This window comes from Saccopteryx leptura, chromosome 3, assembly GCF_036850995.1.
Source record: "Saccopteryx leptura isolate mSacLep1 chromosome 3, mSacLep1_pri_phased_curated, whole genome shotgun sequence".
Lineage (NCBI taxonomy): Eukaryota > Metazoa > Chordata > Mammalia > Chiroptera > Emballonuridae > Saccopteryx > Saccopteryx leptura.
Window position 1 is genome coordinate 22,281,037 of NC_089505.1, and position 24,226 is coordinate 22,305,262.

Sequence of the window (24,226 nt, forward strand, 5' to 3'; positions counted from 1 at the left end):
GTCACGTGATACATTTATCCGTCCCACCCTAAAGGCTGGTCCATGAAAATATTTTCTGACATTAAACCGGTCCGTAACCCAAAAAAGGTTGGGGACCACTGCCTTAAAGGACAAGACTGATCCTTAGTCACTAATATTTTGGCTTCTACACTCAGTACCTGTTGCCTAGCAGACTTCTCTCTTTTAACTGTTCTGGGTATAAACAGGAGGTTTTCACTGTACTGCGGTTAATATTGGCACCTACAATAAAATTTTGTTGAAGTGAGATGATGTTTTATGTTGAAGAAATTTGTCTTACAAGCATTGAGAAGAGTACTCTGAGTGAGCATGTGACCTTCCCCAAACTAAGTAGGTCACCTGGGCAGAAAATCTTTGGTTTTCATTTAGGACAGACAGAAGGATACATAGGATGGTTGAGAAGCAACCTGGTTTCCTAGCAGGTACATCTGTTTAATCACCTCATGTCTATGGTCTTTTGAAAAGGCTATAAAAAAAACAAAACAAAACAAAAACCCCACACAAGTATAAGACCACGCGCACCTAGGTTAGGTAGTTACAGTCTTCACAGCATTTCTCCTGGTTGGGGTGGAAAAGGCTCATTTTGTGTATTGGTCTTGACTGTAGCCTCATCTGTAAACTCCCCCTCTTAGGCAACTCTGCTCACACTCATCTCAGGGCGGAGGGAAAGCATATTGCTGACTCAACTCCACATGAACTAGGTTTCGCCACAAAACACAACTTCGCAGATTTTTAACTTCAAAGGTGAATGGGAAGGAAAAGGGCAAGTGAAGAAACTTGAAACATCGCCCAGGCTTAAAGAAAATAAAGGAATTCGAGTGTGCGCACCTGTGTGACAATTAATCAAGAGAGGATCAGTGGGTAGTAAGGGTATTTTTAAATTAAATCCAGAGTTTGTAGAATAAAGTAAACAATGTGCTTTTAAAAATTTCCCCCTTAATATCCAAACAAAAGGAAAGGCATTTGCTTTTATTTACAACCTCAAATGGAATCAAATTCCCTTCCCTTTTGTGTCACATTAACTGACATTAAAATTAGTAATTAATATTACCTGACATGTTTTTTTTTCATTTAAAGCAAACTTCTACTTTTAAAAATTAGAAATAAAAATAACATATTTTCAATCATAGGGGTATAAAATCTAAATGTATATGCATCACGAAATTTTTCTTAAGGATGGTAGAGTTAGCTAGTGTGTCAATAAATGAAGATTCACAAGAATCAATTTTAAAAGATAATTCCTAGATACATTTTGTTAGAGTTTGCATTTGAAATTTCAACTTCCATTTTCCATACGTTTCCTAAATATATGGAAACAGGCACCGTACATACACTTCCATCACAAGAATGAAAACAAGTTTTAAAGGATTCTAGACTAGGTTGGCACATATAAAATATTCAATAAGTAATTAGAAGACCATGATTATAACACCAGAAATGGTTTACTAAGTCGGCCAAATTTCAGAAAAGTTCATCCTGGTCCATGCGGGTTTGTTCCGTACACACTAGATCAGAGGTCCCCAAACTACGGCCCGTGGGCCACATGCGGTCCCCTGAGGCCATTTATCCGGCCCCTGCTGCACCTCCAATAGGGGCACCTCTTTCATTGGTGGTCAGTGAGAGGAGCACAGGATCCATCCTTATCCTGTGCTCCGGGAGTACTGTATGTGGCGGCGCCACAAAGCGCAGCATGGCTCACGTACAGTACTACTTCTGGTGACGTGGGATACACGCATCAAGGCTCCGGAAGCGCGTCATATCACCTGTTACGGCTAGCAGTGACAAATATGGAACCGGACATTGACCATCTCATTAGCCAAAAGCAGGCCCATAGTTCCCATTGAAGTACTGGTCAGTTTCTTGATTTAAATTTACTTGTTCTTTATTTTAAATATTGTATTTGTTCCCATTTTTTTTACTTTAAAATAAGATATGTGCAGTGTGCGTAGGGATTTGTTCATAGTTTTTTTTATAGTCTGGCCCTCCAACGGTCTGAGGGACAGTGAACTGGCCCCCTGTGTAAAAAGTTTGGGGACCCCTGCACTAGATGCTCATTGCTGGTTAGAACATATGCAAAGTTCCAGGACCTTCTGGGACCCATTCTCTCTGCATCAAGTGGAGGGCATCCTCCATCTTCACCCTGAGCATGCAAGGTCAGTGTAGCGGTAGCCAGCATTTGCTCTAGACTCTAGAGCAACCAAGGAGCACCAAGGACAAAGGTATACTGGGGAGGAGATGAGAGTGGATTGCACAGCCTTGAATGAACAGAAAACACAAGACTGTTGTTTGTCATTAAATGGACTGCTTTGGGGAGCAGTTGGAGACACGAAGGATTTTTGAGAAGGGCCATTTCGTATTCATCAAACTCATCTTTTTTCCTGCTCTTCCTCTTTTTCTTTATAATTTATTATTAATTTTTTTTTTTTTTTGGTTGAAATCTTAGCCTATTCTCTGAACTATAAGAGTATCTGCCAGCAGAAAAGTCAACAAACTCACAGGGGACAAAAGACATTCTTCGTTTGATTGCTCCTAATAAGCTTCAGTGCTTCCAGACCACATAATGTCATAGAATTGTTTGTAATGCTTCTTTAAAAGGGTGACGGGGTTCAGAAATACACTGCGCATGGTAAGGAGAGCCTCCCATGGGTCACGCCTGCGAAGTGAGCGGCAGGGCTTTGGGAGTGGCGGTGGTTTCCGGCCATTAGCGTGCCTAACCGAGGCCAGCCTAGCATTTATGGGAATCTACTCCAATCAGAGGACACATGCTACGTTCACTCGAGAAACTCTGCCTGATTTCTTCAAGGTTATTCTGAGAGAAACTTTACTCTCCTTATCTTCGATTGAAATGTTTCATTATTTTTCTATATCCTCGAGTAGAGCACACGCGCGGTAGATGCATTAGGTTCATAGGTCACAAAACCATATAGAGTGTTTCATGCCCGCATAAAGCAATTACTGTCAACTCTCAATTAACCTTGTTATTGGAGGAAGCATTAGTGTAGAAAACAGACATCTTAGATAACCTACCCATGTCTTTCTTGCTGCCGTTTTTGCCCTTAGATGAGAGAGGAGAGAGAGGAGAGAGAGATAATGGAGGCGCCAGGAAAAGCATGGGGTTGAGAGGTCTCTTCAGGGGGCTCTGAGCAGAGGTGATAATTCAGCTGCCTCTATGCCCTCTATTTATGCCTGCTGCCCTTCCGCCCTGCGCCAGGAAGCAAAAGTAACATGACTTTCCCCGCAAACTTCTGGCTGACAAATGGGAGGCCTGTGGTGGAGGGAGCAGCAGGGCGCGGCGGGGGAGGCGCGCTGAGAGGGGCCGGTCCTGGGGCAGTCCGAGCCCGGAGGCCTGGAGGGACCATGGGCTGGCTCTAAACGACTCTGCCTCTTTCTCCTTAGGAATCTAGAGCCAGATCGAAGGGATCCAGGGAGGGGAGAGTCCTCAGGTGTTTTGCCCTTTAAGATTTTAACTGTGTCAACCAACATGGGTAGAAAGCATTTAATTACCAATGTTATAATTAATCATTTGCTCATATAATAAAATATTCACACAGCACAGAGTCCTACACGTATAACTACATGTCCGGTAGGTCCTGGGCATCAGTGCAATTCCTATCTTTGTTATGTAAGAAACCCATCCTGCTGTCCTGCCTGGTGCCTCGCTCCAGGCCGGGAGCCACAGGAAGAGCAAAGATTATGCCTCTTCCAGTGACTCCTTGTGGCTTTGCTCCAGGAAGGCCTTACAGCTTAACAAGGAAGCAAATCTTCAGTGATGAAGCCAAAACCACAGTGCCATTCCAGAGTGCACTTAGCAGCTGGAAGCTCTGGGGTGGGCGGGGGGACACAGAGGGGCAGGGGACAGCTCTGAGGTCGCAGCAGAGACAAGGAAAAGAGAGCTGGGGAATAGCCGTGGAGAAAGGAAGACAAAAACAACAATAACAACAACTATAAAATTATATGTTTTGATGAGGAAAATATTTTAGGTTTGTTTAAAAAGAGACAACAGACCCAAAATGGCGTCAGTTGTGCTAGGCCCCATGTCAGGAAACCAAGATTTAACACTTATGAAAGCTGTAGTTTTAGTTTCCCAGAAGTGTAACTTTTAACCAGTTAACATGAATGACTTGGTCGGCATTAGTGAGATTATCCAGGCCCCTTTCGTTACTCTTCGGCGGGCAACCTTGCCTGAAACAAATCATTCTTCCCTAATCATTTCCTTTTCTGCCCCCTTTCCACCTTTAAAAAATCTTCCCTCTTCTATAGTTCAGTGGAGCTCCTTTCAATTTGCTAGATGGAATACTGTCTAATTCATGAATTATTGAATAAAGCCAGTTTGATCTCTAAAATCACTACATTAAATTTTTGTTATTTAACAGGTTAAATGCATATAAAAAGCCAACTGCATATCTTCTGTAAATGTGATTTTATAATAAAATTAATGAGGTCTGGCAAGAAGCCATTTGCCAATTTTTGCCTCAAAATGAATACGTGTGGGTTACAGTGAGAAGTCTGGTAGAAGGGGAAATAGGTACAAAAAGTCAAATGAAAGAGTAAGAGAGAAACAGCGGAAAACATAAGGAGATTTCTGGAGACTATGGGACAGGCATCTTCTTACTATTAAGGGGAAAGAGAGATGGAGAGAGAGAGAGAAAGACGGGAAGAAGGGAGGGAGGAAGAAAGAAATGAACAGAGGAACTTAAGGCTAGTGACTATAAAATGGGAAGTGACTCATAAAGACAGAAGAGATTATGAGAAATGTAATTATTGACTATAAAACATCAGTGGGCAAGAAAAAAAATCAGAATAACAAAATCAGTGAAGCTGCTGCACCTCTCTGATTATTTAGTCTGTAAAATTTTCTGTTAAGTTTATCACCTCGGGAAGCTGCATACATAAGTGATGGAAATGTGATGTTATGACTTTTGGTTTAAAAAGAGAGGAGAAAATTAAAGGCATTATTGCTTCTCTTTCCTCTGTCAAGACACAAAGAAAACAACACACATGGTGAAACATGGAGGAAAATATCAGATGTCATTAAACAAGCAGGCAAACACAGAGTCCCCTGTCCCTTTCCCAAACCACAAAGCATTCATGGACGAGATTCAGGAAGGACACTGAAAGCTGAAAAATAGCTCAGGTCTCAAGCAGGTGCAAAAAGCTTCTGGCCAAAGTAATGTCGAGATGTCTAAAGAGCATGTGTAATGAGCCTTTGATGAGAGTGGCGAGACTCACAATTTAAGCCTGAGAGACACAGTTTGACATCACATAACAGAGGGAGAGCAAAGCCAACAGAAAACATGCTACTATTGTGTTCCTATTTAGTTTTGTATTGTGTTACTATTGCATTCCTGCTAGCCAGGGAAGAATTCCAGAGGCAATGACATGTCTATAGAGAAACACCAAGGGAGTAAGACATGAAAAGAATCAAAAGAGGATACAGACTTAAATTTTCCAGATAACTCTTTTATTCAGGAAGTATATGTTTTTATACCTTATGCCAATGGCATTTTTCTCTTAGATAACTATTTTGATAGAGAACATTTGAATTTTATGAGGCAAGTCCAAAGAAGGAAATATCAAATAATACAAAAAAAACCCCAACATTTAACTCTGTTATGCTAGGCAACAGAATTCGAGACAGTTGTTAGATGGCTTCAGTCTGAGTACCCATTTAGGTTTTCAGGGGATAACAATGAGGGAACGAGAGGAGGAGTGTGACTAGGTTATAATACACCCTTTATGCTGATGTCAAGAGTGACAAGCTATTTTATCCAAGAACATACAACACAGTACATAAAAGAAGCAATTCAGTGATAGTCTGGGCTCTTACTAATTGGTCTTAGAACAAGCATGTATAGGCTTCTGCTAGATACAGATCTGAAAAATATCTATAAGAGCCATTGAAAAGATTTTAAAACAATATTCTGACTCTTTTTTTTTATTATTTATTCATTTTAGAGAGGAGAGAGAGGAGAGAGAGACAGGGGGGAGGAGCTGGAAGCATCAACTCCCATATGTGCCCTGACCAGGCAAGCCCAGGGTTTCGAACCGGCGACCTCAGCATTTCCAGGTCGACGCTTTATCCGCTGCGCCACCACAGGCCAGACAATATTCTGACTCTTGATACACTGGACCTTAGATGTGGTGCATGTGTTAGCCCAGGTCACTTGGGTGTCTACTATTCCCAGAAATCAGCTGGCAAATGAAAAAGCTGAATTTGAATTAGGTAATGCACTATTACTTGTACATTTGAGATTTATGAGTTCTCTCATTCTTCTCCTTGCTATACACAAGTAAAACATCTATAGAATTTCATGGGCCCCTGGACATTTAAATACATGGTTTGTATTTCCAACAGGCACAAACATGTTCAGAACAGACCCAAATATTAGGAGACACTTACTTAAGTGATATCAGCTAATGGCACAGTTAGGTAACCGAGGAAGGATGAGTTAATGCTGATTTCATCTCTCTCAAGTTCAGAAATACTAGAATGATCATAAAGATCCAAGGACCAGACATTTCAAGTTTTGGCAGCTTAAGAAATTATTGAATTGTGCCCTCCCAAATTTATATGTTCAAGCCCTGACCTCATGATACCTCAAACTGTATTTAGAAGTGGGATCTTTAAACACTAAATTAAGATTAAATGAAGTCATTGGGGGACCCCAATCCAATCTCTGCCTGTATGAGAAGAGGAGAGAGAGTAGGACACAGATAAACAGAGGGAAGAACATGTGAAAACACACAGAAAAGGAGGGCCAATGATAAGCCAAAGACAGAGGCCTCAGAAAAAAATCAACCCTGCCAACACTTTGCTCTCAGACTTCTAGCCTCCAGGTCTGTAAGAAAATAAATTTCTGTTGTTCAAAGCCCCCAGTCTGGGTGCTATGAAATGGTAGTTAGAGCAAACTAACATGGCTACCTCCTATAATGAACCCTATTTCTCTTAGCAGTCTGAAACAAGACCCAAGTCTCTTTTGTGGTGAAATGCATTCTATGTCATACTCACAACCCCAACAGGAAAGGCCAACACAGCCAGCATCCAGTCCCGAAGGGAGATGAGCTTCTTCAGCTGCCTCTCCTGCTCCTGGTTCCCACTTCCTCTTGTCAGAAGACTGGACAGATCGGTCAGCACACAGATGCCGAAGAAGACAGCCTGGATTACCTGCAGGGAGAGAACAGCTGCTATTAGCCCATAAGATCTAAAGAGACCCAAGCAAATGAGGTACAAGTTTGCAACCCAATGCATACGAGAGAGTATCAGACACCAAAAAAAAAGAGAAAGTTAGGTGAGACAATTCATCTTAAAGACATTACTTGCATGTTTGCTCACCTAAGGGCAAATGCCAAACATGTATGCATACACACTGTTCAACAGAAAGCAGCAGCAATGATCAAAACTTGTCTATTATTTTCAAATATCGCATCCGTGGTTTGGTTATAATGACTAGTGGGGTGTAAGAAACATCTAAGACAAGCAAAGAGATGGATCAAGGTAGTCTGAATAATAAATGAGACAAGTTAGTCTGAATATGAAGAAATCTCCTCATGCTTTAATCTGTTAGATTTAGAGGTTTTTACCGAAGGAAGTGGTAGAAAGCTTCTAGTCCCTGAGTCATAGAGAAGTCAACTGGATGCAATAATCAAGACTGATGTGGAGCAAATATTTGTTCTCAAACTTAAACTGCATGATCTCCTTCTCAGGTGTTCAGTTTTTATAAACTAAAATCTTTATAAGGCATTGGAATCACACCGTTTTCCTCAAATAAAGCAACCAATTGTACATTCCCAAATCAATTACAATTGAATCACTTACTTGCCTTAGCTATGTTTTTACTTCGAATATCACAGAGGGAGAATGGTGAAATTCAACAGCTCAATTACTTGTGAAATTCTTGAAGCGGGGATGAAAGTATTGATAATCCAGAGCTGCGAGTGCAGGCATGCAGCATTCTCTAATACAGCTTGGCAAATGATAATTAATATTAAATTATGGAAAGGGCAGAAAATACATTTGCTGGGCTCATCCTCATCCGTTATGCCCATTTAGCACCAAGAAGAAATTCAGGGGAATCATTCTGGCTTCTTCTACCAGAGATAATTTTTTGATGATGTATTTATTTATAAAAGGTAAAATTTTACTCATTACCTGTTTAAAAAACATTATATATTATATATATAAAATCTCTTCTTGTTAAATTTCCATGTTGGCAGTGGAAAGAAAATGTGTGAAAGCTCTGTGAATGAGCTCCTCAGTGAGGCACAAAACCGAAGGACGGAAGACCCTCAAAATTACCTGGCTCTATCCCTTAGCATGGCACAGGCACACTCACGTTGTTATTCATTCTGTTCAAACTTATATAGAAGTCACTTGGAAATTCCCCATAATGGTGACTCTGTCATCAAGCCTAGTTAAACAGAAATCCTACAGTATGTTTATATATAATACACCGAGATCTTTGAAGCACACCAAATCCTGCTATTATGAGCCAATCTTAGCCAGAGTAATGTTATATTCTCCCTAATAGTTTAGCCTTTCTTTTAGCTTCAAATATTTAAGGTGTATTGCTGTTCTTTGTAGAACCAGAAAAATCAGAGTAGGGAAGCTGACGCTCCCCACAACTGAGCATGGTATAACTGAACGGTTGGCAAGAAAAAAGTGAAATGATTCAGCAAATAATTTTATCCTTGAGAACATTTACCATAGCATATGTTATGACTTTAGATGTTAGGTCTGTATGTAAAACCTTATTAGAATTTGAGAAATTGAAGTGTTCCTACTCAGGAATAATAATACCCACGCCAATCTGGCCAGTGAACATATTACAAGGTGTCCTGCCTAATCAACAACAGTGAAATGCAAATTTAGATCACAACAAGATTGTATTTCCACCTATATAATTATATAATTATGACAGAACCAAGGGTTATAGGGATGTGGAGCAACCAGAAAGCTTAAGGTGGGAATGCACATTAGGACCACTACTTTGAAGACTAATTGGCAATATCTAGTACTTTAAAGACGCATATACTCTCATCTACTGACTTCTCTATGAAGGGTGTTCCCTACAGAGATTCTCTCGTCACAACAATGTGAAAGTTCATGTCAGCATTCATTCCTTCAAAAAAGTTGAAACAATCTAAATGTCACTTAACAGCTGACTGGATAAATAAATTGTGCTATATTCATACAGTGGAATTCTAAGCACTTATCAATTTTTCACCCTCACAACAAAACATTAAACAAACACAAACAAATGAAAAAAGGAAGCCAGAAAAAAAAAGCTTTATTTGAAAATTAAAATAAATTTTTAAAAAATGCAAAGAATTTTAAAGAGGTACGTATCTAAAGTAAAATATGAAGAAATGCATGGGAATTAATAACACTGAATTCGGCGGTGTTGACAAGGAAGATAAAACTGGGAAAGGACACAAGGGCCTCAACAGAACTATGAACTAAAAATATCAATTGATTAGTTTTTAGTTCTGTAGATCAGAAGTCCAGGTGGGTGAGTCTGGCTTCACTGCTCAGAGAACTGTAACAACAAAGCAAAGTGTTCCACACTCAGGGTCCTTACCTTGAGTCTTCATTCAAGGGCTCACTTCTAAGCCCGTTCTAGTTATTGGTAGAATCCAGTCCCTGTTGATTGTAAACTGAGGTCAGGCTTCCCTATTGGCTGAGGGCCACTGTTACTCTCTGCTCCTTGCACCTGCTCTCCAATCTTCGCGTCTGATATCCCCCATCTTCCAAACCAGCAGCAGAATACAAACCATTTTCCTGTTCCGGGCATTTCTAACTTTCTCTTCTGTTCTGCTCTTCTGCCACTGACCTGAAAAAGCTTTCTCCCTCTAAGGCCTCATGGGATAAGATCAGGGCCTACATGGGTAATGTTCCTTTCTTAAGGTCATCTGTACCATTTATCATAATACAATCAGAGATATTAGAGCTCATTAATTCACAGGTTCCTGAGATCAGAGTGGGCTATTTTTGGAGGATAATTTAGAAATTCTGTTTAGCACAGCAAATAAGACAGTAGTGGAAATAAAATGGAATATTAGTAAGATCAGGGCAATCAAAAAGAGGTCAGAAATTGGGATAAAGGAACAAAGAATAAATGAGGCAGACAAAACAATAAGGTATCAGACTTTAATCTAACAATGCTTATAATTACATTAAATGCAAATGGTTTAGACTCTCCAATTAAAAGTCAGAGACTGACAGATTGTATTTAAAAGTCATACTAAAGCAAAAACTACTTTAAGTATAAAGATACAGATTTGTTAAAAGTAATCGAATGCAAACATTAAACATAATCTGCAATAACTACATTAATACAAAAGTAAGTTTTGAAGATAAGAAATATTATCAGAAACAAGGAGCACTTTATAATATTAAAGAGTCAATTCATGAAAAAGCCATAATGGTCTTAAATGTGTGTGTACCTAATAGCTGAGTTTCCAAATAGAAGAAACAAAAACTGATTTCACAAGGGGTTAAATTACTGAATTCAGTTTGATAAATAATTAAATGACTCACTGATTCTTGGGAAACAAGGGCGGAAAACAGAATCTCATATTCTAGAATAGAAAAACAAAAGAGTTTCTAAAATACAGATAAAATAGTCTAAACAATTTATCAATGATAAGATCAATGGTACTATGAAGTCTTCACTTTTCTATACAGTAGTTGATTTATCTTCTTCTTATCCAATGGATCATCTAACACAGCAACCCCTGACTATGACCTGGTGGCTACCCTGTCGTTGCGTGTAGACCTCTCAAGTAGCTTCCTTGCTTGTCAACAGAGTATGACTCCCACCACACCGGAACTGCTGTGGAAGACCTCCCCAAAGTGCGTACTTGGAGGGCATGGAAAAAAGACACCACACAATGATTCTCTCTTAATTTACAAAGGTCAGGAGACAGAGAGGGAACTGTTGGGGTTTGTTAGGTTTTTTTTTGTTTTCTTTTCCTTTCTTCTTCCTGCACCTTTCTGAAGCTGGAAACAGGGAGAGACAGTCAGACAGGCTCCCGCATGCGCCTGACCGGGATCCACCCGGCACGCCCACCAGGGGGGCGACACTCTGCCCACCAGGGGGCGATGCTCTGCCTCTCCGGGGTGTCGCTCTTTTGAGACCAGAGCCACTCTAGCGCCTGGGGCAGAGGCCAAGGAGCCATCCCCAGCGCCCGGGCCATCTTTGCTCCAATGCAGCCTCGGCTGCAGGAGGGGAAGAGAGAGACAGAGAGGAAGGATAAGGGGAGGGGTGGAGAAGCAGATGGGCGCTTCTCCTGTGTGCCCTGGCCAGGAATCGAATCCGGGACTTCTGCACGCCAGGTTGACGCTCTACCACTGAGCCAACCGGCCAGGGCCAGTATTATTATTATTATTATTATTATTATTATTATTTTTAATCCAAATTCACATTGACTAATCCTCAAAAGACAATTCCTAAAAATTATGGAACATTTTATCATTTCCTGGGGAGAAGCATGGCCTGACATTTGCTTATTTGCTCACTTAAGAAGCAGTTAGTAATCCTGTTAAACTACTTCAGATTTCTGCAATTTATTAGAATTTGAGCTGACAGCTAACAAATCACACTAGCGACATTTTACTAGTATTCTTCTGTTGCCTATAGGTACCAGGTTGTCCACTGCAACTTAAAATTTATTAAAATAACTATTAAAAATGAAAAAGTTACATGGAGATACACAAGTGAATCTTACGTGGGATTACCTGGAAGCATTACTTGGCTCCAGCCATTCTGCGGGGCTGGCATTCCCACACCATCAACCCAGCATGACACACATCCACCATCTGGCTTCGAGCTCTTAGCAGGCTGGTTGCTCTTATTAGTTTATGTCACATGTAGAAGTGAAGTGGTCAGTTTCTCTCCAAGAAATATAAATAGGGATTTATCAGAGTGAAAAAAAAAATCTCAGGATATTCTGGAGTCACTCTAGCATTTGTGCTTCTAGAACATTCTCTACTGTTTAATTCCTTCTGCATCTTCTCTCTACCTCCTCAACTCTCCCCGTCAGGAAACCACACCTGAGTCCTTTTAAGTTTGGGATTCATTTCCACAAATAGGGAAATGTACCCAAATTCCATTCATATCCTTACCTTTTTACACATGAGTGGTGTTCATTAAATTAATTTAATTTTCCCCTTTCTTCTCTGGAATGCACTAAACTATTACAATTATGTCTGTACTATAGGGAAAATTCGTTAGACTTTTATCACTTAGTCCCAAACATGTATGGTATGGTTTATCCAGAATAAGTTTTTTATTTCATCTCGTTCAATCATCTTCAACATCCTCAATTATGTGTAATTGCACAAAACCTATAGCCTATATAGCAGGTCAAGTCATTACTTTAATTAGTTGGTAATTTTTACATTTCCGTCTAACTGACAAAACTGAGGTAAGAATTTAAAATGCACCAAAGTGGAAAAGAAGAACATTCATTAAGAAATTAAATCATTATTTATATGATTTTTAAAAGAGTACAGTTGTCTTGACCTTGGAAAGCAAGATTTCCAATGTTTTATATTGTGGGTTACCTATATTGTATTTTCATAAAATGAACATGTTTGTTTTGAAGATTTTTTTATTTTAAAGTTAGTTTTACACACGGTAGACAGAAGAAACAGGGAGCTGGCAACCTGAGGGCAGCAGGGAAAGCGGAGTGGTGCAGGTCGTGGAAAGAGGGAACACTACGGGAGAACGGATGGGGAGGAGGCAGGCAGATTTGTAGGTGTCACAGGCAAGTGACAGAGGAGTCCTCTGCATTAGGGGAGGGGCATTCATTTAAGGAGAGATAAGAAAGAAGAAATAAAAACCTACCTTTTATAATTAGAGAACAAGGCATTATGTAACCTTTAATAAATGCATATGTAATCCAGGAAAGAATAGTACATTAGATAGATAGATATAGTTATATAGATAGATAGATAGATAGATAGATAGATATAGATAAAATTATATGTATATATGTGTGTCATAGATATATATATATATAGTTATCATTATCTATCTATCTATCTATGACACACATATATAACATCTATGGTATCTGTGTATGTGTGGTGAATGTGTGTGTAATTTCTCCTATGCAGAAGGTTGAATAACATATTTGAAGCAATGGTGTGAGCTCAAGGTCTTCCTGTCTCTCACCTATAGTCACATAGCATGTGGAAGTGTAGAGCAACAACATTATTTTTTTTAGTTCGTGAAACTTTCAATGTAGTTCTTGCTAGAAACCAATCCATGGCAGCAGTATCTGTGCTCAATGACGAGTGAATTTGACTGAAGGAGTTAAATAACATGTGAAAAGGACCCAAAGCCATAGAGTAGCAGTACCATTAAACACAATCTTCAAGAGATTTCCCCTCCATTCCACACATACCTTACATTAAATGGTGCATAATTCTTTCTCATTATTATCAAGATCAAGAGCAAATGCCAAAATTATTTCAGCACCATGGAACAGTGACTCTATGAAATCAGATGAATGAGCTCTACAAGGATTTCTTTGCATTTGTTTCCAGTGCCTTCCTGCCTGAGACATGTGAACATCCCCAGTCATTCTACAGCCAGGGGAGTCCATCCCAGTTCCAGTATGGAGTCTATCAGTTACATAGAAGCTGTGATCAGTTACGTGTCTGAATGCCACTCTAGAGAAATCAATGCATTTAGAATTACCAGAGGCTCTCTGTCTCACTCATCCACTGAGATTATACTCATCAGATGCATCGCCTGGTGAATGTTTTTCTACTACCCTTGGAGAGGGTTAGCCCGAATTAGCCAATATGGCTGTCTTGCTGTAATAGCTCTCACCATAATGTCATTTAAGTGATGTGCTTTAAGCCCAAGCGTTTTCAAGGAATCTTCACCACAGACATTTCTGAGGAGAGGGAGGCACTGTATCATCAAGCCCGTGGTTTTCAGAATGTGATTTAGATCCCTTGCCCATGCACACAGACATTTACCTCATACTGCTCTATCTCATTACTGAAAATCGATGAAGTAAGCCATAAGTCACCACTGGCAAGCAATCCATTCAGCTCCAAAGAAAAACAAGCTTCTCAGTTAGAAATAATGCTCTCAGAAAAGCAGCTTTGGAAAGGAAAGTCTGTCCACAAAATTTGTTATGATATCACATTATCGCTTTCAATTTCTAGTAGCAAGGGAGAGAGCCATCTAAAGAGGACTTAAACAGTGGGGGCCATCATGCCAGGTCCCAGCAACAACCCGGGAAGAGTCCTGCAGAACCCTTCCAGAGATTCCATTCTATTCTGCAAATGATAACAGAAAACCCCCCAGTGGGTGGTTCTCACTGTGTCTCACTGACACCATGAGCTACTCAACACCTTCATAGGCTTAATGATTTTTTTTAAACTGTTAATATTAGAATGAATTTTTTGAACATTGTATTCAACATATCATTGATTTATTTAACAACTATCCATTGATCGGCTAATAGGTACAAAGCACTTAGTAAACTACTAATGCAGAAATGCAGACTATTAAATGACTGCATGTTGTGCTGCAAACGGGAAAGTGTTTAGAAGGGTTTAAGCTCTAACTTAGCGGAATCTATACTTGCTAAGTGCATGATATCTAGATTTAAGCACAGTACTACTGATGAAAAATTACTGAAAAAATATGTATCTTTTTTTAACACAAATATGTTTTGAAGATTTTCTAACATTACAAAATATATTTTATCCCCCTAAATTTTATCTAGTATTGCTGAGGATGAACGGTCTTATGTATGTCTCCCAGGACTTAGAGTATATTCCTTGGAATGAGATTGGAGTTGTAGCTATATGCTTCTGTCCTTTAGATTGTAATGAATACTTTTAAAGGGAGAAGCAGTAGTTATTTATTAAGTTAGAAAACTGAGAAATACATTCAACTTTCAATTACTTACATCAGAAAATAAACACAGCCATTAATTTCCTAACAAAGTTATCACCTTAGGTTTCTATAAAGAAGCAAGGAATTCTTATGCCTTGAAAAATAACTTAATTGATACGATCTTGAGTCATAAGTAAAGTGTAACATAATTTTCTTGTACTTTTAAAGACTTGGTGACATTTGGAACACCGAAATGGGAAGTTTATGTTAGGTTTCAGATTTAGCTTCGTTGATGTTTTCTTAAAGCAGGGAAAGTTTAATATACAGAAAAAGTAAGCTATCATAGTAGAGTAATTATAAGATGGAAAGAGAACTGTAAAGGGTACACTGGTGCTCAAACACTGTACCCAAGGGAAGAAGAACTCGAAAGTGTCCCCTCTCCAAAGATGAGCTTCAGACTTCACTGGAGATGGTGGATTTGCAGCCTGTTGGTGCTGAAGAAGTTCGCTGGCTTTCCTGGGCAAGACCTGGTCCACATCACTGGGCGGGCAGAAAGCAGCCTCCCAGGTGAGGGCGAGCCTCACCTGATGAGCTGATGCACAGAAGGAAGTGAGTGAGGTAGTCTGCAGGCCAGGCTGGGGCTATGAGTTCACCAAGGGACTAGACATCCCCTGCAGGAGCCTGGGGCAGAGCAATACATACTTCATGGGTCTCCTCCTATCCATGAAGCTCACCAGGAGGGCAGCTGCTGGAACCAGTAAGTGGAGCCCCTTCTTCCTGTACAGTCCCTTTAAGCACCTTCTACTGAGCAAGCTCAATATCATCCTCAATATGAAGAAATGCTCAATATGAAGAAATATGAAGTTATGGAAGACCGGGTATTTAAGGGTGAATTTGCAGTTGAGAGACAATACACATCTCAGTTAATTCACCATGACTTTATTATTAATATTTAAGAACATTGCTGAAAATTTTCAGTTATTCTAATGAAATGTAGAAGACCCAGGGAAGGACATTTGCTTTTAATTTTTCAGACAGGCAGTCTGAGACCTACCTCCTGATGTGGGGCCATTTATTTTACACCATCTTCTATAGAGAGTAAATCAGGAAAACTGATGGGGATAGCATCTTAACATTTCAAATATGGTAGAACTTTAAAGTGGTCTAATTTTCTCCTAATTTGTGACATGTTAGAGGGAGAAGGTTGACGTGAGTGGCCAAGTATATTGAAAATTAACCAATCTTTAAGATCCTGGTCAACCAGAAATAGAAAATTCCCGAAATAATAGACTCACAAGTTTTAAACTGCATTTGTGCCTGACCTGTGGTGGCGCAGTGGATAAAGCGTCGACCTGGAAATGCTGAGGTCGCCGGTTCGAAACCCTGGGCTTGCCTGGTCAAGGCATATATGGGAGTTGATGCTTCCAGCTCCTCCCCTCCCTTCTCTCTCTCTGTCTCTCCTCTCTCTCCCTCTCTCTGTCTCTCCCTCTCCTCTCTAAGATGAATAAATAAAAAGACAAAACAAAAAAAACTGCATTTGTTATGGGTAGCGTGATGTAATCTCACGCTCACCCCCAACATGAATCATTTCTTTGTTCAGTGTAGTCACACCAAATATGCTCCCCACCTGTTAGTTACTTAGTTTTGTTTATCTGATTCACTGTCACAGTGTCACAGCACTTTGTGTTCAAGTAACTTTTGTTACACTTAATAATGGCCCCAAAGCCCAAGTAGTGATGCTGTTAAATCATAAATGCCGAAGAGAGACAGTGATGTGCTTCTTTCAAGTGAATAAGTGAGTACAGTACAAGATTTTTTGAGAGAGTGACCACAGTCACATATTTTATTACAGTATACTTTTATAACTTTCCTATGTTATTATTCATTATTATTGTTAATCTCTTACTGTGATAATATATACATTAAACTTTTTCATATATATGATGTCTAGGAAAAATCATAGTGTGTGTGTTTGTGTGTGTGTGTGTGTGTGTGTGTGTGTGTGTGTGTGTGTATAGTTTCAGTACTCTCCGTGGTTTCAGGGTTCCGTGGGAGATCTTGGAATGTATCTCCCATGGATAAGGGGGACTACTATAATGACAGAAACATACAAAACAATCCAAATGGACACAGACTGACCATGGAATGATATGTAGCAGTGAAAAATAATTACTTAGAAGTTACAAGTATCAACAGAGATCACTGCACAACCATAATGTTGAACAGTAAAAATTGTGGATGATTGAAAATGTATCATACTATTTAAAGAAAATTCTAAAAAAAAAAAAAAATCCAGAACTATTCATGTTGTAAAACTACAAGGAAAAGCAAGACAATAGTAAGGGTCCTGTAAGAAAGGAGAGAGCAAAGGTATGTTTACACACATCTGCACTGTTATGTTACTTGTTTCCAATTCATGCTCGGGACCTCACGGGTGTGAGGGTTTGCTAGCACCGCTAGGGCGTCGGAAGATGGGAGACAAATAACTAAAAAGACAGATCATGAGGTGTAGACGGGTTAGAGAAAAGCGCAAAATCAGGAGAGAGAAAGAGCAAGAGTTTGTGGGGGTCCCAGGCCTGGTGGGAGGGAATGGACGGGATGATGGGATAGAAGTCAAGCTGCCCCCGATGTCAGTGAGCCCCAGGGGTGGCCGTGGCAGGAAGCCGAAGGGGCACAGATGAAAGTCAGCACAGCTGAGGAGGAAAGAAGACTGTGAAGAGTGATGGTATTTTAACTTCTGGGGCAAAAATCATGTTAATAGAAATTGGAGTCAGGATACAAAGAGACATAGGTTCTCAAAAATTTCAGAGACATTCTAGAAATCGATCAATTAAGTGTATCAACATAAAATATATATATTTCAAAAGCAATGAATAATAACTGAGTGCCTTGCATCAATAGAACTATAAACAAGGCAATTCTCCTTTCAGCTACATTAAAGTAATTCCATCTTCTTTTGACCTTGCCACATTTCTGTTTTCAAAAAACACACAAACTGTGTGTTTAAATGCTAATAAATAGAGAACAATCGTCAAAAGCCAAAGTTGTACCTGGATAAAACAATTACAACAATTGATGAATATATCCCATAAAGGGATAAAGGTAGCCTCATCACTTTTGTTATGGGTGGAATAAAGAGGAAAAATCCAAAATCTTCTGGAGTTCCAACAGGTATTTATAAAAATACACATTTCTTTTTCTAAAAACAGTATTCACCTGGAAACTTCTCCTGAGAGAAAAAATTCAATACCACACATCAAGAAAAAATGTTTTGGATGATAACCATAGTGAACAGGGTAAAGGCTATACATGAAATATCCCCAATCAAAATTTGCAACAAAAATCATGATCTTACTGCATTTTTCTAAAAGTGCGTAAATGCCTGCCATGATCTATGCGGCAGTTTAGACCAGGGTTTTTCAACCAGTGTGCCATGAGACATGGTCAGGTGTGCCGTGGGAAAATTAAACATGGGTCCCCAAACTATGGCCCTAGTGCCAGATACGGCCCGCAGAGGCTATTTATCCTGCCGCCGCCAGCCGCCTCCATCCGAACATAAACATTCCCCTCACAATCCCTCCAGCTATCAGCGACAGGAAGAGTGGAGGCACAGGGAACGCTCACTGACCAATCACCTTCTAGGATTCATCCCGACCACTAGCGATGAACCAATAGTAGGCCGCCTCTTATCCACACCCAGGAAGGTCCCCACTCGGGCTGCCGCACACTTGTCATTGTGTGGTCGCGGCGAGTTGTTGAAACTGCTACTCCTCCCCATGGTCCCGATTTCTAATCCTGGTCAGGACTGGAGGTAAATGTTGCCACCACTAGATGAAGCCTCAGCCTCAGCTGATTATGTCTATCCTGATGGTGTATATAGATATTTGACCTTTTTCTTTTTAAAAGAGGCCCCCCGCAGAGAGTGATATACAATGCATCACAATGTTATCTAACTTTAAAGCTAAAGTTTGCTGCTCTTCCTTTGGACAGTTTTTGGTTATCTGTTGCCAAGGAGTTCCCCATTCTGGCCAACAAAGCTATTTTGACATTGCTCCCATTTTCAACCACATATCTATGTGAGCTGAGCTTCTCAAGCTTGACTGCGATAAAAACTAAAAACAGAGAGAGACTGAGAACTGTTGAGGAAGAGCTTCGTGTGTGTCTTTCTACCATTCCTGCCAGGATATCCCTTTTGTGTTCATCGAAACAGGCCCAGGTTTCACACTGAGTATAAATACATTCAGAAACTATATTATTAACTATATGTATAATATGTACTGTGTTAGAGTGTCATTTTGTGTCATTTTGGTAGGTGGTGTGCCCAGGATTTTGTAAATGTAAAAAATGTGCCGCGGCTCAAAAAAGGTTGAAAATCACTGGTTTAGACGACCTATGATGTGCTTTCACATAGGCTGTTCCGCAAGCCGGCCTCTCCCCCTTTCCCACTGGACATTTCTCTGTCTCTTTACTGGTTCCCCTTCAACTTCTCAGCCTCTGGTTTACCCCAGGGCTCAGTCATCAGCCCTCTTCTGTCTTCCAGCTGCAGCTACCACCTTGGAGACTTCGTGTACCATCTCTATGATAGTGACTCCCACTCCTACATCGCTAGCGCAGACCTCTCCCTTGAATTCCAACATCCTATCCCCCTTCTGCATTTGAATGTCAAATCAGCGCCTCAGACTTCACGTGCCCAGAATTGAACTCACAGTCCCCCACAAACCTGCTTCTCCCACAGCCGTCTACATCTCCATCGGAGGCAACTCTGACTTTACGGTAATGTATTTTCCAAACCCTCTAAAACAACTCACTAGCAAATCCTGCTGGCTCGAGCTTAAAAGCAAGTCCTCTCCAGAATCTGACACTTTGCACCACATCAACCATTATCTCCATGGCCCGTTTCACCACCAGCTCGCACCTGGATTGCTGAAAAGGCCTCCCATTTGACCACCCTGCTTTTTCCTGCTCTGTTCTATATACAGTGGCCAGATGGAGGCTGTTCAAAGTCAGACTGTGTCACGCTGCACAGACTCCTCCAAAGGCTTCCTATCTCAGGTCCATGGAGTCCTCACAACATGTCCCATGAGGCCCTTCCTTGCCTCCTGCATCATCCCTTCACGGCCCTGCTCCAGTCCCACAGTATCCCGGCGAGGCCATTACACCTGCTGTTTCCTTGAATCACCTTCTCACTTTATCCAAACTCTCTGCAAAAGTGCACCCCTCCTCTCTGACAACACTCCCTAGGTCTCTTCATTGCCTTTTGTCAGCACAGCAGTTTTTATACCCTTTCTCTTTCCCCACCGGAATCTGAACTCCATGAGGGCATGTACATCCTATTCATTGCTGAGTCTCTGGCACTCAGTAAATGTTTGCCAAATGAATGAGTGAATAACTGAAATTTGTCTCTTTTCATTTTTTTGGCTTAGAACACACAGGCCTGCCTTGCTCCGAGTGATTCAATAAGTGAGTTTTGAAGCCTAAATATGAACCCAGGTTTGTTGTTGTTGTTGTTGTTGTTGTTATTGCTTGTTTGTTTTTACTAAAAGCCCATACCCTTTCTACATTCCAATTAATTTACCATCTCAGGGGCTGGGCCTGATTTTATCATTCTCACTATTAACCTCAAATACTTACCAGTGTCTATCTCAATGAAAGAGCACAAAAAATGTTCACTTAATATAAAATAAAAATTTCACTCAGAAAAGATGGTAACCACTTCCTGTCTAGACGATGAAGCCATCAACGACAAAGATTACATTTTATTCAATTATGTGTCATCAATGCACTTGGCTCAGTGCCTAGAATAAGGCAAGAGCTAACTGTATGTTCAACCAAGGAACAGAAGCACATCAAGTTAATGCTAAACAGGACCATCAAAAATGCTGCCAGCCTGACCAGACGGTGGTGCAGTGAATAGAGCGTCAGACTGGGATGTGGAAGGACCCAGGTTTGAGACCCCAAGGTCACTGGCTCCAGCAAGGAGTTATTCAGTCTGCTGAAGGCCCCCGGTCAAGGCACATATGAGAGAGCAATCTATGAACAGCTAAGGTGTCGCAACGTGCAACGAAAAACTAAATGATTGATGCTTCTCATCTCTCTGTTCCTGTCTGTCTGTCCCTGTTATCCCTCTCTCTGACTCTGTCTCTGTAAAAAATAAAAATTAAAAAAAAAATCCTGCCAGTAGAGCTGCAAGGTGTCATGAAATCCCACTCCTGCCCATTCATGGAGGAGCCAGGGCACCTGATGGAAAATTGACCACTTTATAAATCTACACATGCAATAAACCAAGGAAGGCAGAATGCTTGCTCTTCAGCAAAAAGTATACTCTCGGTCAATAACACTGTGGTCAGCCACAGGGCTCAGCAGGTGCCAAGACCTCTGCTTGGTGTCTTCATGCACAGTCTGACTTAACTGCCACAAAAGTAGGATGGGTATTGTATCACCATTTTACAACCTGTGAATGTGCAACAATGAGAAATAGAGTGACTTCCTCAACCTTGCATATATCCCTGTATCATCAGACCTCTTGACTTCAACACAGTGCTTCTCTTTGCTTCTTTTAAATATGTAAAAAATAACAGACATCATAATACAGGATGGGGCAAAGGTAGGCGTACAGTTGTGAGTACATGAAACCCAAGAGGCTGAAGGAGTTGAAGGAGAGTTCTAGCGATAGCCTGGACCACCAGAGAGATGAACAAACGGGTCCTAGAGCAACCCGAGCCGGAAACATTGCTGGAGGCCAAAATGACAAAACTGAAGCTGTCCCGCTTGGCCACAACGACAAAACTGAAGCTGTCCTGCTTGGCCACAACATGAGAAGGCACGGTTCTTTGAAACAGACACAAAAGAGTAATAATGCTGGAAAAAATAGAAGACAGTAGGAAAAGAGGAAAACCAAATATGAGATGGACTGACTCCCTGGAGGAAGCCCCAGGCATGAGTCCACAGGAGCGGGCGGGGCTGCTGAGCACAGGACACTGTGGACATCACTCATTGATAGAGTTGCCAGGAGCATGAAACACACACCTATAGTATGGCACAACACTCCGGGCCAGTGACCAAGTAAGTGTAAGCTGACATCCATTGAACATTTTATGGTAGATTAGCTGACTTTTTCAAATGTAAAAATCTACTCTTATCACCTCACCATTTTATTCGTATTATTGTGTCTAATTGTTGATAAAATAAAAACAGTGCTGGTGTCACATTTGCTCACAGTCCCTCTCCCTCTCTGCCACCACACCCATCTTCCTGCATTTTCTTTCCCACATATTTAAAGTGGAATCAGAGAAGTTTTTCCATTCATATTTCTGGGAACTTGTTGAAAACTTGTAACTGAAACAGCTAGCTAACTCATAAACTCATTATATTAAAGCGCCTCTCAGTACTTCCCCTTAGGAATTATCAAGCATTGTTTGAAAACAGTCATGATGTTTTTCAGGAAGAAAAATAATAAGCATTACACTTACTATTCCTATAAGATTTTTGAAAACAGGTGTTTTTGATAGCTCCGCTTGATGGCTTTCTCTACTACCCTTCCTGCTATTCAGTGCCGTGAAATGTTGGAAGCGGTTACCTGTGCATTTGAGTCGGTTGTTGGATTTGGAATTTTGTTTTTAATTAGATTAAGAAAATGTTTAGTTTCTCTCTCTAAAAGCTGACAGAATCAAAATGTCACTCTAGTATTACACTATAAGGGACATACCTACTGAAACAGCTTGGAGAAAAAATAATCTAAAAAATTATCTTAATTGTGACTACCTATAGCCTGGACTAATTTCTGGAAGAATTGTAGATATGTTAATATATGTGGAAATAGGGCAGAACCTGGTTCTCCAGTGTATCTCTTTCTATTCTCGAATATTCATTTATGTGCTCACTATTCCAACCCGCAACCATCTTTTTCACAAGCAGACGGCTAGTTCATGGGACTGTGTTTTGCAAACACCCCAACCTGGCACATACTGTTGAACTCCCCCTCAGGCAGTCCGCTTTTATTCATCCTGTCAGGCCCAGCTCTGCTCTTTCCCCTACAAGGTGCAGCTGAATTGTCCACATGCATCTTGTTTCCAAGATTTTATATCCTATGTTCCTCTCTCCTTGCATTTATGTCACTGCATTCAGGTGTTTGTTTCTATCTGTTTGCTCTGAAAGACCATGAGCTCCATGAGGAAGAGTAGAAGATTGCAGTCACTCTTATATTCTTAGGTCCAGTTTACTTGCTTGAGTGTTCAGTTGCCCTTAGGAAAGTGCTTTTTACACTTTGAACTTCAGTTTCCTCTTCTGTCAAATGATCAGAAGAATACTGACCATATAGATTTACTGTGAACACGACATGACATGACATAGGTGGGACCACATGGAACCGTAGTTCCGAGTTAATGTTAACTTGAATCTGAGTCATTCCATGCATCACTGCAACACACATCATGACAGTAAATCAGCACTGAGCAGAATGCCCAGTACTGAGATCCCCAAGAAATGGTTACCAAGTGAACTATGATGAACATACAGCAAAGTGTGTAGAACAGTGGTTCTTTGAGTTACAAGGACTTTAAGAATATGATGAAAACTATGGCCTTTCTTCCCTTATGCACATATACTCAATTCTGTATAGAATTTGGGGATTTTTCAAACCCCCTGAAGTTTAGTTATGGTCCCTTGAGTCTATAGGCACTGGTATGAATCCCTACTGTAGACACTTCTGTAGATTACCTTGGTCTAGATGAATTCGGCCGCCTGATCTGATTGCTACAGTGTCAATCCACCCCCAACTGTACAAGGCTCTGGCTATGACCCTCCAGTCTGGTAAAATAGCTATAGAATAGCTTTCAACTACAAAGTGTCCTCTCTAGGAATGTTACTAGAGGGAACCAAAATATAAAGATCCTGCTTTGTTGGACTGTTTTCTGGGATCTAACATTATATCTGAAAAAGTGGTAATGAAACTTGAAGGTTTTAGGTCCTTGTTCGCTATAAAGGCAAACATTTTACAGACAAAGACAGGGTGCACTGTTGCCTCAAGCAGCGTTAGGATTTTTGTCAGAGAGCTCACAGGCACACAAAATAAGTCACTAGTTCTTTCACATAACACCTAAGGTTATGCATGTTTATCTCTCCAACCAAAAATAGCTCAAAGCATCGATCTCTCCAACCAAGCCACATAATGTTTGTTTTTTCATGTGCAGGCATGATTTGTAAATTTTTTTTTTTTTTTTTTGTATTTTTCTGAAGCTGGAAACGGGGAGAGACAGTCAGACAGACTCCCGCATGCGCCCGACCGGGATCCACCCGGCACGCCCACCAGGGGCGAAGCTCTGCCCCTCCGGGGCGTCGCTCTGCCT

The 24,226-nt window shown here is 40.6% G+C and overlaps 1 protein-coding gene across 3 annotated transcripts in view; it reads right to left on the bottom strand.

Moving 5' to 3' along the window:
* The window catches only part of AIG1 (androgen induced 1), a 205,710-nt gene that overhangs the window by 148,385 nt on the left and 33,099 nt on the right, over nt 1-24,226 (bottom strand). For all 3 annotated transcript variants that reach the window (XM_066373092.1, XM_066373091.1, XM_066373093.1), the window contains exon 2: nt 7,028-7,183. In XM_066373092.1, coding sequence (XP_066229189.1) covers nt 7,028-7,183 — 156 coding nt within the window. The remainder of the gene's footprint in view (nt 1-7,027; nt 7,184-24,226) is intronic.